This window comes from Rosa rugosa, chromosome 2 (assembly GCF_958449725.1).
Source record: "Rosa rugosa chromosome 2, drRosRugo1.1, whole genome shotgun sequence".
Lineage (NCBI taxonomy): Eukaryota > Viridiplantae > Streptophyta > Magnoliopsida > Rosales > Rosaceae > Rosa > Rosa rugosa.
The window spans coordinates 59,784,615-59,799,951 of NC_084821.1; the positions used below are offsets into that span (position 1 = coordinate 59,784,615).

A 15,337-nucleotide genomic window follows, 5' to 3' on the forward strand; every position below is an offset into this window, starting at 1 on the left:
TCTTTCGTTCAGATATTTTTCAAACCCAAGAATTTACACGTAATGTCTCTACTTTGTTTTTCACAAATACAAAAGAACAAGATATTGTTCAAGTAAATTTAGTTATTAACAAAAAGCACTTGACACTGAAAACCAAAAGAAAGAAATAAAAGGTAATAAAACCTAATAACTCATAATCTATAAGTATTTTGTTTTTTGTTTTTTTTGGTGGGAGGAGAAGCATAAAACTTCTAAAGTGGAGTAATCTGTAATTCTATATACACATGCCTATTAACTTAATACACACCTCTAAAATTTTCTTGCCAATCTTTTCTCCTCAATTTCCTCTTATGCCCCTTATTATAAAATATGAAGGGGAAAAAAAAAGTAATGAGTTTGCTTGAAAGCGATGGAGGTTGCAAAGTTGATGAAGGTTGGCTAGTGTTTTTCGATGTAGGCTTGGGTTCTGGAGACATTAGAGATTCACAGCCATGAAAATAAGATTGAATAATGAGTTCTTGTGGTATAGACCGTATAGTTATATCTCCTGATTCAATTGGATTGTAATTATATTTAATTTGCACACTCTGACATATGATTCTCATTTATCTTCTCTTCTCTTCTCTATGCCCTGGTCTAAGTTTATTAATTTATGTTTTGATTATTTATTTGTATTTATAATTTGAATCTTATAAGTTGGTATCGTGTATGGGCGTAGTGCTATAAGCAATGAACATTGATCCTAGAGAATTCTCTGCAATATTGATTTGCGGGAGATGTGTGCAGTTAGTTGATTTCATTTTAACCTATCAAAAGTTTTAACAATCATCGATCTCATCCTTTTCGTATTGTCCATCTTCTTTTACCCTTTTTTTTCTAACTTATTCATTTGATTATAAAACAGCGAATAGCGATAGACGGAAATTATGATAAATTTTGCACCTCTCAACCATGGTGGTCCGGATCTAAGTTTTTTTTTTCCCCTTCTTCCTAGGTTATTCTTAGTTACAAGGGTAAAGATGTATTAAAGAAAATTTCAAAAAATGAGGGTGTGTATTAAGGAAATAGGTAGGTGTTTAAAATTTCTCTATCCAAAAACCTAAATCTAACTCAACCCAATTAATTGTAGATTTTTATACATCCAAACATGAAACTCAGTAATTGGAGCCTAAAAAGCCAAACTCAAACATAAACTACCTTGTGGAAACCCTATCAACTATTCAACTATGTCGAGCAACTAACTGTGGTCATCCAAAAAGCACCATTTGTTGCTGCCGCTAAGTACAACGCCTTCGATCAACACACCAACTGAATATGTGGAATGATGAAAAACAAAAACTCATTGACAAGATGAGTCCCTGAGTGGCCGCATAAACACGCCACAGCGTATGTAGAACTAAACATTTGAGATGTAGAAAATCCTAGTCCGCCGCTACAAGCAAATTGAAGAGACATCGATGTTGACAAATTGTTGAATTAAACAAATGGCAATGGAAAAATTTCATTGCTGAAATTTATAATATGTGAAGTAAAATCAATTAAGTCGCTACTAAGATACAGAATAGAAGTGACCAATTTTATTAATATAATGGCACTGCCATGCAAATTAAGAATTAATACATGCGAGAATCAATTTCCGCTTATGATTCATGACTTTCACGTTTGGATATGTAATAGCCCATATAGTGGCGTAATGATGTACTATCTATATATGGAGGGTTAATTCCCCAAGTAATAAATTATTCAGTTTCAACAAAAAAAAAAAGAAAAAAGCTCCGGAAAGATAATTAACCATCCTAATTATTTGGCAACTCATAATTCATGGTGCTGCAACCTCCGATTTCAAAATTCATGAGCCCATCTGAATCCCAAAACGTCGAAAAGTCACTTTGGAGGAATTCAGATATGTCGAGTTGGCCTCCATTCAGATCCATTATCGAATCTTTCCAGGTCATAGCGTTATAATTGAGATCATCTCCTGTTGGTTGAATATCATTGTTTGCCCCGCCTCCGATTTCGACTCCCACTCCGGGACTCAGTGTAGTAGTATCGGTACTAGTACCACCAAGACAATGACGCCGGTGGTCTTCTTCTACATTAACATCGCTGGCAAAACACACCAATCCTCCTCCTCCTCTAAGAACTTCATCGCATTTGGTCAAATGTGGATGACCATCGTCGCCAACGAGGGATGGCAAGTTCTCCTTGATCATCTCGTTTCTCGACACTTCTGATTCTCTCTCTCTTTCTTCTCCCACGTTCTTCCTTAGAATGGAATTCCAGTAGTTCTTTATTTCATTGTCAGTTCGGCCCGGAATCCTTCCTGCTATCAATGACCACCTGCAAAAGTACATATACCCAATAGTTAATAAGTATTTATTAGGTTTACTTTGTATTAAGATCTGAAAAGAAGTAATTAGATTTTCATTGAATTCTTGAAAAAGAAATAAAAAATTATAAAAAAAGCCCTAATATTGATAAAATGTTCATACGTATAATTACGAATATCAAGCCTAAATTTGAATATTTGCTCTGCAGGGCATGCATGTTAAGAGCTCTAGAAATTAACTAAATTGGGACCTGTTGCCTAAGAGTGTGTGCATCCTGATGATAAGGTCTTTTTCATCTTCTGTAATCTTGCCTCTCTTGATACCGGGCCTCAGGTAATTCAACCATCTCAATCTCACACTCTTCCCACATCTCTTCAAACCTGCACATGCAGTTAAGCAGTAATTAAGCAACCAATCAATCCATTTACCACTGGTGTAATTCTGGCTTGCAATGCATGCATACAATTGTCAGATCGAATTAAATTAAACGTTAGTACAACTACAGACGGTCGTTGTTAATTAAATGAAATAATTGATTAGTTCAGAAAAAGTGGCGATTACAACAATTAATTAAGCACAATGCTGATGTCGAAAGTAAAAATGAAGAAAATTATGAACTTGCCGGTCTCCCTTGATGCTTTTCCCCATTTGCCTGGACCGTGCTTTTTGACGTAGTCCTTGAGAACCTGGTCTTCGCAAGCAGACCACGCACCTTTCTTCAATCCCCCCTTTTCGAAACCAGAGTACCTTCCCATTTCGACGGATATATAATATATTACTTTCTCTTTCTCACTGTCTCTATGATCTCTATCTCTCTGCTCTGTCACTCCTGCTCTCTCTTTGAGAGTTATATATAGTAGTACGTGCCCGAGTATATAAGAGGGTAGGAGCTGGTTCATTATTTACTAAATTTTGTGTTATTATGTGGATGATATAATGAAGAGTCCTTTTCTTTTCTTTTGTCCGAGGGATAATGCACAGTAATATATGTGTGTGACGAGTTAATCGAGTAGGATTCAAATTTGCTCATCACCAATATTTTGGTGGTGATATCACCACTCAATACAAAACTGTCACGTGTTATAAAATATAATTATAGTTTATCATGATGTTTTATTTAAAAATTATATTTTAAGTATTCAATTAATTCTATATGACGTGACAAGTTTTAATAGGGTGGTGATAGAGTTTTTCTATTAGAACCTCCAAATTTACTCACTTGACCTCTATGCTTTGTACACCTCTTATCAAATTTTCAAATACTAAATTTACTCACTAAACCTCACTAAACTTCCTCAAATAACCTCACTCATATAATTTGCAAACAAATTATTATCTTTAAAATAAAAAATTTAGTCATTTGAATGATTTAATCACTCTATAAATCTTGACTAAATATACATTTCTTAATCAAACTTGAGTTTCAAAAATTAATGTCTAATCAATAAGAAAATGTCATGAACTATTATGTTTTTTTTTTTAAAAAAAAATCTATTTTAGCTGTGCAAAAAAATGAAGAAATCATTTGTTTTTATTCTAAAAAAAAAATCATACGTTTTTTAATGTTTTTTTTTTCTGTATTTTTTGTACCACATGATTAATTATTTAATTATTATTATTATTATTATTTTTTGGAAATATAATGGATTGACTTAGATTTTGGTCATAAATCATATGAGAATTTATTTTGTTTTTCCTCACCAATATGCGTTCAACATATATATCATACATTTTTATGTCACATGATCTTAATCATATTTTTAATTCTTATTATATATATATATATATATATATATATATATATATATATGAATGCTTTAACGAGTATGTAGTGAAATTGGAAAATGAAAATAGATAAGGAAAATAATAAAGAATACAATTTAATATTATTGAATTGGAAAGTCTACATAAAATAAATATAATATTTTTTTGGTATAATTATTGTCCTTAATAGTCATTTTATAGTAGGTTATATATGTCATTTAATAATTCATAATAGAGTGAGGTCAAGTGAGCAGATTTGGAGGTCCCAATAGAAACTCTCGTGGTGATATCACCACAAAATAAAAGTGGTTAGCAAATTTGAATCCTAATCGAGTATCTGCATCCAATAATTATTATCATATGATTTAATATCTTGGCCGGATGCAGCATTTTATGACACAACCATATGATTTACTATTTTACGCGTCAAAGTATTTTATCATTATTATCCTAATTAAGTATAAAAGTAACCTACCCGTCAAAAAACTTACGAATCATGAATCTAATATCAGATATATATATATATCGTCACGAACAACATCTTCTTCTTCTTTTTCTTTTTTGTTGAGAAAGACACTAACAAGATCATTTGACAACAATAATTCCAGGTCCTTGGCATGCAGACAGTCCGAACAAGGGGAAAGTTTCTACCCGTACGTAAGTTTTACGTACAATATTTGCTGTTTTTTGAGACCATCACATTTCTTTTATTATGAAACGTACATTTTAAGACTTAATTTGTCAATAAGTTTCACCCAAGTCTTAAAACCTGACTGTAATTTTGGATCATGTCTTACTTTTGAAGTAATTATGGGCCATTCTATAATCCTATAACAGTCATTTTCTATAAAGACACATAGGTAGTTTAATAATTAAAAAATGAAAGAGATCTAGTAAGTTGATTAGGAGGTCCCAATAAAAATTATCATCCGTATAACAGCAATCACAAGCATAGGTCTTCTAAGTCATCAGCTTGACACAACGAATAGAGCAGAGCCCTAGGGTTTCTGAGCAGAGGGTGGCGGCGGCGTGGTAGTCTTCACCGGCGAGCCCGCGTCGTTGGTCGTGCGTGGCAGATCTCAGGGTCTGTTTTGGTGGTGGTCGAGGTTTTCGAAATGATCCGCTTGTTCTAGGATTTTGGTGGACGGGTCTTGGTGCTGTGAATCGAGGCAGATCAGTCGTAGGTTCGTTGGACTGGTACCGTCGTGCCTGGGGTTTTGGGTGAAGGGCTAACACGGCGGTTTGGACGATTGCTGGCGGGTTAGTAGATCGGATTCTCATCTAGTCTGGGTGCAGTCGAGGGCGAGGCGATCGACAATCGGAGGTGGAGGTCTACCGATCGGTAGGCACTGGTGTGGTAGTGCAGTGATGCTTCTGAGGATGGCTGTCTGGGGTGGGCGACCCCCAGACATGGCGGAGACGGCAGCGGCGACAGGCTGGCGGCGACATGATGCTCAAGCCAGCATCTTTGCTTGGGTTTGGGCCTCTGGGACTGGGCCTAATCTCTCTTGGGCCTGTTTCAGTAGGTTTGAGCAGTGGGCTTGGGTCATTGGGCCGCTCCAACTTGGGTTGGTTGAGTCTGCTACAGTTGCTTTGAACAAGAAGAGCAAGACCAACTTGTTGCCGAGGTTGTTGGCTCCTGAAGAGGCTAAGGATGGTGCTGGCTCCAACCTAAGGGGGAGGAGCTAGTATTTTCCTAAATCTCTGCTATTAAACATCTGGTTACAAACCTTGTAGAGTTAGAGTAATCTCTATGTGTTGTTCTAAGATGTTTCTAGTTGTTATTTGTACCGCAATGGCGTGCTGGCAAATTAGACTAGATGAATGATTTTGCCTTAGAATAGTGAGGTTGTTTTTGCTCGTTGTAGGCTTGCTTTCCGGCGAGCGTCTCTTTAGACTCTAATGAGTTTAGTATTGGCTTAGATAGGTTCTCCGGATTTCACCGGATTCTTATGTAAGTGCATGTTAGACTCTGGCCTGTATTCATGGTTTTGATATCTAATAAAATCAAATCCTTTAAAAAAAAACAAGCATAGGTCTTCTACAATCATCTCTAAGTTTGAGCATACAGATTGCAAGGACTTATGTATCCTTATATATATACTAGGTTAAGCCTTAAACTCATCCCATAGAACTTCAATATCACTCAACTTCATTTCCAAGAATCTTCAAAGGTATCACATCCTTCTTTATTATCTCATCACTAACCAATTAAAATGAATTTCTCTGTCCCTAAAAATTGAGTTCTTTTTTCATATTCATATTATTTTTTTATTTATCAATCGTTACTTACTTAGTAATAAACATGTGATAAGTTCACATTGTTGTTTTATAAATTCTAAATATATATTGAGCTAAGTAAATGTGTCGCGCCACTACATTGTGATAAGTTTGTCTTTTAACGGATCGATGAGTATGTTAAATTCTTTTAGCATGTATTTACTAATATGTAGAGAGTGTGAGGATATTTATTAAATTTTTTGTATACTAGTGAAAATACAACGGACAAAAATTTAATCACACGTTTTGATTCACTTTTGTAAGCAAGCTAGTGTACGTTTTCTACTTCCAAATGAGTAGATCATCGATTTTGATTGGACTGAAAAAAAAGAATCTTTAGGGAAAACAAATGGATCCAATTGATAATTGCCCCATATTGTACGGATTGAATGTAAGTGGTCCCACTGCTTCTTTTAACTCTTTTCGATCTGTTTGTACTGGTTCGGATTTGAGAGGATGAGGAGTCTCCTATGTTAAAAACTGAGATATTGCAAAAGAGCCCGTCGTTGAATTTGTTGAGGGTGTGCTGCTCCGATTACTATATTATGGTGGTAACGGCCGCATATGTTGTATGTAATTCAAGACAAACATATATGATGGATCCAGTTCATTCGAATTTGTTTATAAGCCTAGGTTTACCATGCGAAGAGATTTCCAAGTAAAATTCAACCCTTGGAATCCAATAACAAATACTCAAACACAATGTTGCAACAAAAGAAAATGATGAGAGTCCCCAAAATGACTAAAAATATTTACAAAAAGTGCCTAAAACAATTCGATTGATTTTAAAACACTTTAAAATATGAGATACATCACAAGTGATACATTCGAATCATCTGAAATGTTGATATTAATTATCAGCAAATATAGCTCATAATTAAAGTAATATATCGCATTTGCTATTGCTTTTAACAGCTATAGTTTTGATGAATAAAATTAGTACGTATATGGTTCGAATTTTTGATTCATTTTGCCCTAACAAGGACCACTTGTTATTCTTCAACAAAGCCCCATGTGTGTGATGTGAAGGAGAATGTCATGGAGGTTGAATTATTTTTCTTACAATTTGTCTGTATTTTCTCCTAACTTAGAGGAGGGAAGGATCTCGATCCGCCGTGCAATTCAACCACGCGCTACAAATACAAATATTTCTTGTTATTTTCTCTATCAATTTTAACTAACTTTTCGAGATCTAGCTAACTCTTTAGATTCTCTAAAACTTGAAAGTCTGTTGGGACACTTTTTGTCTATCTAGCTCCTAGCTCTATAAACGGTGTGGTTCTCTTTCAAATTGCGTAGTGCGCTGCCAATAATTTAATTAGTGAAGAGGATTGTATGCACTGACAGTTATTTTAATCTCTAAAAAAATAACAGTCACTCATCTAATCAACTCCTTTATATATTTTAATATCAAAAAAATTACATCCATTCATATTGCAAGTATCCATGCACTGACGGTGCATGGAATACACTCCCGTTTAAATTTGGAATTCATTTTGATTTTCAAGGATTGAGTTTGAAATACAGTTCGAATCCAAGAATTTGGAGGGTATGTTTAACCGAAACTTAACTGGAATGAATTGGCCCGCTCTCATATCGACTGACCATTCATTAGGCATTACCGACATCATCTTCAATAAGTGGGCTGTGGAGTTCTATCCAAAAACATCTACACTACAGCCTATAAAGTAGCTAGTGAGAATAAAGAAAAAGTAGAAAAAAAATTAATGAATACGACGACAATGACAATGATGTCTCCGTTAACATCTCTTCAACATGCTAAAAACGACGCAGTGGAGAAACGATCTCTCCAGAAATTCTAGTGCCAAAGACCCAGAGTACAAATAACAAGTTGCTGCCACGTCTAGCATAAAAGGAATAAATTTAAGAGTAAAGGTCTACATTAGAAATATAAGTTCTTACTCGGTAGTTGATCGACAAGAAACTCGGGCTCCTTTCCCGGCTTCACTCATTTTTAATGAAATTTCAAAAAAGAAAAAAAGTATTTTATTCACGTGCTATGACTTTTATTTTAATTTTTTTTTTTTTGGTTACAAAAATTTTAGAGAGAGGAATGATATCTTATACCTCCGTTCTAGGACAAAAATACACCTCTACAGTCCCCAAGTATGAATTTCCGCAATAGATTTACTGATTGCATGACCCAATACAGGACTACTAAGTGCTAACAGCAGAAATCGAATTTCGATTTAGACTAAACCACAAACACGTTCATACCAACTGAATCAACATGTATTGGTTCACGCGCTACGACTTTTAGATGCACAAATTAGAAAAAAATAGTCAAATCTGACAAATTCTTTTTGTGTGGAAGTTCAAGTAGTGAAATGTCCAACATTGAGGTGAGATGGCGTTGGAACGTTGCATGTCAAAAGACCGATGCATGAAAATGATGAACGCTGCTCATTCAAAACGTGCAGTTTATAATTGTGGGCTTTACAAACAAACCTACCCCAAACCCTTCTTTCAGAGTTTCAGGACAATACCCTTTGCGTCAATAGCTAGCTCATCCGTAAGGGGTCTTCTCGATCACTTGATCATATATATATTATATATATATAATATATATATGCAAGACCTCAACCTATGTATCTGTGAATGAGTAACACTTAGTGAAACTCAATGAGTCATATTTGATAATCAAGATGACATGCAGTATCAGAAAACTTTGTGCAGAGTTCATCGACTTCCATAAGTACCAAGGAGGGACCAAATAAAAGGACAAACAGCACCCACTTCCGCATAATAACAGCTACTACATTCAAGCAAATCGTTTGCCCGATTCTAAACAAATGCTTTTCTAAGTACAAGCAAACCACCAAAGATTGTGGACATCGCCGGATCAATGGTCACTACAAGGGAAAACCCCTTTAGAGACAAAAGTATAGGCGACATAAGTCATTTGCGTCACTAATAACTATAATGGGTGGCACAATTTTTTAGTTTGTCACCAATAAGTTGTCATCTTAAATTAAATTTATATTAATGTTTGCTTGACAAAATAATAAAGAAAGGAGACAAAATCTTTTTGTCTCAACTTTTTATTAGTGACAAAATATAATTTTGCCTCCTATTGTTTTTATAATTTAGGCAGTTGGCCTTTATTCCACCAGCGGGAAATCAAAAATTTAATTGAGAGGAAAAAACATTGAGACTTCAAATCTCCAAAACGGTGTAGTATTATGTAAAAGAGGATGAGGTATAAATACCTTTTTTTTTTTTTTCTTTTTTTTCCTTCTTTCATCCTATCCACCGCGAAATCTATTTTCCCAAGCGTTCACAACTTCGAACCTCAAACTGCCAGCAACATGAACTCCACCTTCGATCGACAACTACTTCATCTCCTCAAACCTCAAACTACTACATCATCTTCTCTCTAATCTCTTCTTTTCACTTCTCAACCCCAGCAGCCCAATCTCAAAATCATCCTAAATCACCAGCACCAAACCCCTTCATCTTGGGTTTTTTATCGATCAGGTAAATTTTTAATTTTTGTCTTCTTTTCTTTTTATAATTTGATTTGTTTCAATGGGTATTCTCAATTTTCAATTGTAATTGTGTTTTGATTACAATATACCAGTTGAGATGATGGGTTCTTATACTGGTAAGAAAACAATGGATAATTGTTTGGGATATGAATTCTTGATTGCTGCAGACTTTTCAATTTCAGTATTGTTATTTTTTGATGATATCATCTCTCTAATTTTGGTTTTATATTAATTGGGTTTTTGTTTTTGTTTTCTCACCCATTTAGAATTGACAATCTTGTTTATTTAACATATGCACGTCTTGATGGAATTGTTGGGGGTGGTTGAGTTTTATGTAGAGAGATGAACTCAGGTTTAAATATATTTGGATTTGATGTGGTGGATAGTGATGGCTTCAGGAACTAATTGTTAATATAGGGAAGTGACTGTAATTGGTTCTTTATATATATATATTACTTGGACTTCCAATAGCCAGAGAAAAGGTTTTGAGAGATACGGCGGGGTTCTTGGATACAGTTTTGTATGGAAAATCCAAAGCATTACTTTCTGCTAAGCGGAAACATAAAATTGTTCTTATAGTCTCAATTGTCACACTCGTACTATTTTCAATCTATGTTGAAGTTTACAGTTTGTGTCTTTATATATTCCAGGAAAAAGGGAAGCAGAATCGCATCAGAGAGCATCATCCGGATTGAATACTAGTATGATTCTTCTTTGCTCTTGCGGTTTTTACTCTATGTTTCTCTTTAGTTTTGTTTTGAAATTCATTGTCTTCTGTAGGTGATTGTTGAAAGTGCTAAAAAGAGTGATGCAACTGATCGATATTGAGAAGAACAAGTAAGTTTTCTAATTTACGTATATTTATGTCATATACATTTTGACATGGCCTTTGTCTTTGCTTCTGCTTATAATATGTTAGATGTAGGCTCATTAATGTTATGGTCCTTAGTAGTTTATAAAGAAGCTGGTCTATGATCAGGAAGAGTCCTGTAATGTCCTTTTTGTTGTGTGAGAAAGCGTTAACAACCTTTAATCACAGTTTACTTATATCTTTACTAATTTTCTGCGGACCATATCTTTTGGCCTTGAAAAGCTGAAATTTTATTTTGCTTTTGTCTTGATTTGTTTTTTAGGTTTTGTTGAGCTCACTTCAATCCAAAAATTGCTTTAGTATTACACAAAAGGTGTCCAGGTATGCTCTAAAGTTCCACGTAGTCTATTAATATCTTCCTCTCTCCTTTTTATTTTATTTTATTTTATTTTTTATGGTTTATGCGAGCTAAGACCAGTCTTGAAACATGATGGTAGTGGACATGTATATAATAGAAAAATAAGGAAAGACATTATATGATTTTGGATATGTAAAGTGTTTATTAAATTGCATATTTGTTGGTTGAATAAGGATTATTTTGCTAATATGGATCAAGAGGCAAGCACAAACACGTCACTGCTAATGCTAGCTAAGTGTATTAAATTCCTTAGATTCAAATGTATTATTAAATTCATATTTGAAAGTGTTTAGATGAATTTTGTACGAAAGCCAAGTAGGTGAAATAATTCAATTTAGGAAGCTAGGCTAAGCTAATCATATAAGGATGTAGGACAGTTGCAGAAAGTGATTACTTAGATGAATAGATAGACAGATAAGCTTATATCTGTGATTTGGTTTCCAAATCTACGATCAATCTGTCTTCAAGTTGTTCTGTAGACTATAAGGGAAAAAGGAACAAAACACAAACAGCTACCTATGATCTAGCAAATTTAATTGACCAATAACGCTAGACACAAATGCATCACTTATGAAGGAATAATTCTTGGTTGTCATTTATTTTATATCATTTTTGAAACAAGTAACAAATGCGTCACTGCTAATGTTTATTAAATTCATATTTGTGTGATTTGGTTTGTCTGTAGCAAGTAGTTGCGCAAAATTCAAAAGCATGAACACTGCTAATGCTAGCTAAGTGTTAAATCTGATCAGTAGTCTTCATCATGGTGCTACAATTGTAGTGATGATGTGATGATCATTTTTGAGGTATATGTCTTTTGATTGTGTATTTTATGCTTCTATGAATTAGCGACCTGCCTTTGTCATTTTGAAGGTTTAGATTCCCTGAAGGCAGGGCCATTGTCTAACTGTTCCCGACAAGAATGTATAGCTTTTTTCTTCTTCCACTGATCGATCATCTCCCACAGAAATTTATACCAGACACTCATACCTACTTATACATGTTTAAGTTCATAATGTATGTAAATAGGTACATCTATATATTTTGATGGGAAGAGAATAATGTGATCTGTACATGTCTATATATAAGCTATTACTTGAGAAAAACACTTTTAATCTGTTCCACAGCTAACAAACAAGGCTTTAATCCTTTTTGTTGTTGTCTATTCTACTACATCTGCAACTTTTTCTTGTTCTAGCTTTTCTCAGATGACTTATAACTTTTTCTTCAATTTTATTTTGGAAGGGTCAGTAGCATTATAACGATGTTTCCAGGTCCATTTGGATAACCTATAAACTGGATGTTTGACTATTTTAATTTCAGGTTTGGCTGATCTCCAGACTTCAACCCAGAACTTGCTCTAGTATCATTAAAAAGGTGTCCAGCTATACTCTAAACCTCCACATATAGTATATTCTTTTTGTACTTTTTCTTCAATTTTATTTTGGAAGGTTCGGTAGCATTATAACGATGTTTCCAGGTTCACTTGGATAACCTTTAAACTGGATGTTTGACTATTTTAATTTGAGGTTTTGTTGATCTCCAGACTTCTATCCAGAAATTGCTCTAGTATCATAAAATAAGGTGTCCAAGTATACTCTAAAGCTCCACATAAAGTATATTCTTTTGGTAATGTATCGTAACATAACATACTGGTCAATACTCACTCCATCTTCTTCTTCTTTTTCCTTTTCTTTTGTCTCTTTTTTTTTTTTTTTTTCTCCCTTTTGTCACACAGCAGAAGATGAGTCAATAACACTTCATTTTCAACTTTTGGTCCTTTTCATTTAACAACAAGCTGAATTTTATTTTGCTTTTTCTGTAAAACAAGAAATAATACTTATGTGTTCATAAGTATTATTTCTTGTTTGATCAAATAATTAGTATTGCTTTTTCTATAGGTTTCTGAGTCATTGATTCTTCTATATGTTTCAAATGACACAGATGAAAGGTCCAACTTGAACATTGAAGTTGTCTCTTCTCTAGAATTAGGAAAAGCTAGTCTTAGATATTGCATCCAGCGAGGTGCACTTCAACTGAACCAAATGGTTAGAGTTAAGGAGGTTACTACTGCCTATTGAAAATATATTGTAACATGAACTATCAGTAAAAAGAAGGGGCATGTCCTTGGCCCTTATGTTAGTACGCTTCAGTCATGTTAAGTTTTCTTGTGATTTACTTTTACGAATCACTAAGAAGTGATATATTCTCACGGTTCTGAGTGGTTTTCTGCTTGGTCGTAATATTACTTGAGCCTGAAATCTGCATGTGCGCTTGCTCCTTCAGTCTGTTTAATTATTAATCTGCTCATGTGTTTATGGTATTTATTGGCATAAATCTGCAGGTTTGAGGTATTGAGTTAAAATTGAATATTTTAACATGTATTATATGCATACTGATCATATTAACTTTTTATTTTGAGCACAAACAGAAAGGTAAAAATGTGTCTTTTGTTGAGAATTGGAGCGCTATGCATCAACATCGTGACGGTCAATGGATCAACGAAGCAGCTGAACAAACTGGGGTTAGCTTTTGTTATAAAGATTTTCAATTTTTAATCTTGTTTTTATCGCTTTTTAATTAATTATTTTTTTCTTCTTCAATTATGTAGAAGAAAATGTTAGGAGAATTGAATCAAACAAAGGAGAAGTTAGCTGAAGTGCTTGGGGCTGCCTCACTTGATGAAATAGAAGTTCCCGTCTCTATGCAGTTGGATATCTTGGCAAATGGCGTTGGGGTTGCAAAGGGTAGAGGCATTCGCGGTCTGGGCTATGGTCCACGGAAGGAACCCGTCCATTATTCTGAGAGTGATAAATCTACAAATACTTCAGTGACAGAACAAAAGGTGATTGAGCTGACAGCCACGGTGGAAAAGCTTTTGAGGCATATCAGTCACATAGAAGAGCAACTTGCTACTGTTGAAGGGTATAATGTTCATTATTCCAGTGATGATGATGATGATTATGATAATGGGGATGATGATGATGATGATGTGAATATCTATGGGGATGAAGATGAGGGTGCAGACTAGCTATTAGGACCTTAATGTTGTTTTCCGATGGAACTTTAGTTTTATATTATTAAACTAGAAAACTTGTTTTTGCTACCTATTGTCTATGTAGAAGTGTAGAAACGCAAAACTTCACTTTCTCTGTTATACTATCTTTTCATTTATTCAATGCAATTAAATACTTTTTTATTTAGTTTTATTTAGTGTTGAAATTTGTTATATAAAATTGATAATTAGATATTATGTTCCCAGGTGTCAAGGTGACATTTTGTCACCAATAATATATAATCAATTAAATATGAAAATAAAAAATTAATTAATTTCAAAATATTCAAAGTATGGGTGACAAACTCATTCCGAACAGTTTGTCACTGATTCCCAAAATCCCGCCATTTTATTCAAATTACCCGCCATATATAGAATTTCTGCTCGATTGTGAAATGTTTTAGGTGACAAAATGTAGGCGTATAGGAGACGAAAAATACTTTGTCCCCTTTATTTTTGGGTGACAAAATTTAGCTTTTGTCACTAATAAGAATCTGTCACCCACTATTAGAGACAAAATTAGAGACAAAATGATTTTGTCACCCATACCTATGGGTGACAAATTTGTTTGAATGGGAGACAAAATAGGTTTGTCACTAAAGGGGTTTTCTCCTGTAGTGTTCTTTTTTAGTTTTAAAATCAAAACTATTTGTATTTGTTACTGACTCTTTTTCTTTTTAAGTTTTGAAATCAAAACTATTTGTATTTGTTACCACAACTCATTTCTCAAGCATAAACGATATATATTTAAAAAAAAATTATATTTAGAGAATCAGGCGACATTATGATAGCCTCTAATTAAAAGTGCTAATGGAAAAGAAAGACAAAGAAGTTAAAATGCATTCTTCATTTCAAAAGATGCCCAGAATTGGGTTCTGATACAAGTTTTAAAGGCTGAGATTAAACTTTCTTACAAGTGGAGATCGACACGTGGCATGGACCACTTGTCTTGTCATCTAGTCTAATGGATTGGGCCTATTACTTGCTACTGGATCTACTTCTGCAATGTAGATATTGGGCTTTGACAAACGGGTTTAGGTCAAGGGAAGTTGGTTCTAACAAGTCCCACCCCCTTGAGAGGGTGACTGTCCGCAGGCGCCAAAGGAGGGAAGCAGGCCATAATGGAGTGGGCCTCTTCCCATGTGGCACCTTCAATTGGCAGGCCCATCCACTGAATTAACCACATAGTGA

General features: G+C 34.4%; 2 protein-coding genes and 1 non-coding gene across 6 annotated transcripts; 2 read left to right on the top strand and 1 right to left on the bottom strand.

Annotated features, from left to right (window-relative positions):
• The first annotated feature begins 671 nt into the window (after positions 1 to 671).
• Positions 672 to 821, top strand: LOC133734964 (small nucleolar RNA snoR135). Its single transcript, XR_009858708.1, has one exon. It is a non-coding gene; the product is annotated as a small nucleolar RNA snoR135 (small nucleolar RNA).
• Positions 822 to 1,585: 764 nt separating this feature from the next.
• Positions 1,586 to 3,136, bottom strand: LOC133734193 (transcription factor MYB7-like). The gene is made up of 3 exons (XM_062161832.1): positions 2,932 to 3,136; positions 2,560 to 2,689; positions 1,586 to 2,319 (listed from the first exon to the last, which is right to left on the bottom strand). Exons 1-3 carry the CDS (start codon positions 3,062 to 3,064, stop codon positions 1,776 to 1,778), a joined length of 807 nt encoding a protein of 268 aa, XP_062017816.1. The 5' UTR covers positions 3,065 to 3,136; the 3' UTR covers positions 1,586 to 1,775.
• Positions 3,137 to 9,230: 6,094 nt separating this feature from the next.
• On the top strand, positions 9,231 to 14,298 carry LOC133728933 (uncharacterized). Of its 4 annotated transcripts, XM_062156389.1 has the most exons (8): positions 9,231 to 9,851; positions 10,513 to 10,563; positions 10,643 to 10,699; positions 10,996 to 11,054; positions 11,777 to 11,897; positions 12,415 to 12,468; positions 13,523 to 13,615; positions 13,703 to 14,298. In XM_062156389.1, exons 5-8 carry the CDS (start codon positions 11,883 to 11,885, stop codon positions 14,120 to 14,122), a joined length of 582 nt encoding a protein of 193 aa, XP_062012373.1. In that variant the 5' UTR covers positions 9,231 to 9,851; positions 10,513 to 10,563; positions 10,643 to 10,699; positions 10,996 to 11,054; positions 11,777 to 11,882; the 3' UTR covers positions 14,123 to 14,298. The 4 variants fall into 4 exon arrangements, 3 of the variants coding, with proteins under 3 accessions (XP_062012373.1, XP_062012372.1, XP_062012374.1); XR_009856109.1 differs by lacking the exon at positions 11,777 to 11,897; XM_062156388.1 differs by having other exon boundaries at positions 10,996 to 11,897.
• The last annotated feature ends 1,039 nt before the right edge of the window (positions 14,299 to 15,337 follow it).

Bases quoted from the DNA above. Each gene is read 5' to 3' on its own strand.
- LOC133734193 (XM_062161832.1), bottom strand. From the start codon at position 3,064: ATGGGAAGGTACTCTGGTTTCGAAAAGGGGGGATTGAAGAAAGGTGCG. The intron at 2,690-2,931 runs GCAAGTTCATAA...CTGCATGTGCAG, and splicing joins AAAAGCATCAAGGGAGACCG to GTTTGAAGAGATGTGGGAAG. The intron at 2,320-2,559 runs GTCCCAATTTAG...GTACTTTTGCAG, and splicing joins CACACACTCTTAGGCAACAG to GTGGTCATTGATAGCAGGAA.
- LOC133728933 (XM_062156388.1), top strand. The intron at 12,469-13,522 runs GTGTCCAGCTAT...GAGCACAAACAG, and splicing joins GCTCTAGTATCATTAAAAAG to AAAGGTAAAAATGTGTCTTT. The intron at 13,616-13,702 runs GTTAGCTTTTGT...TCAATTATGTAG, and splicing joins AAGCAGCTGAACAAACTGGG to AAGAAAATGTTAGGAGAATT.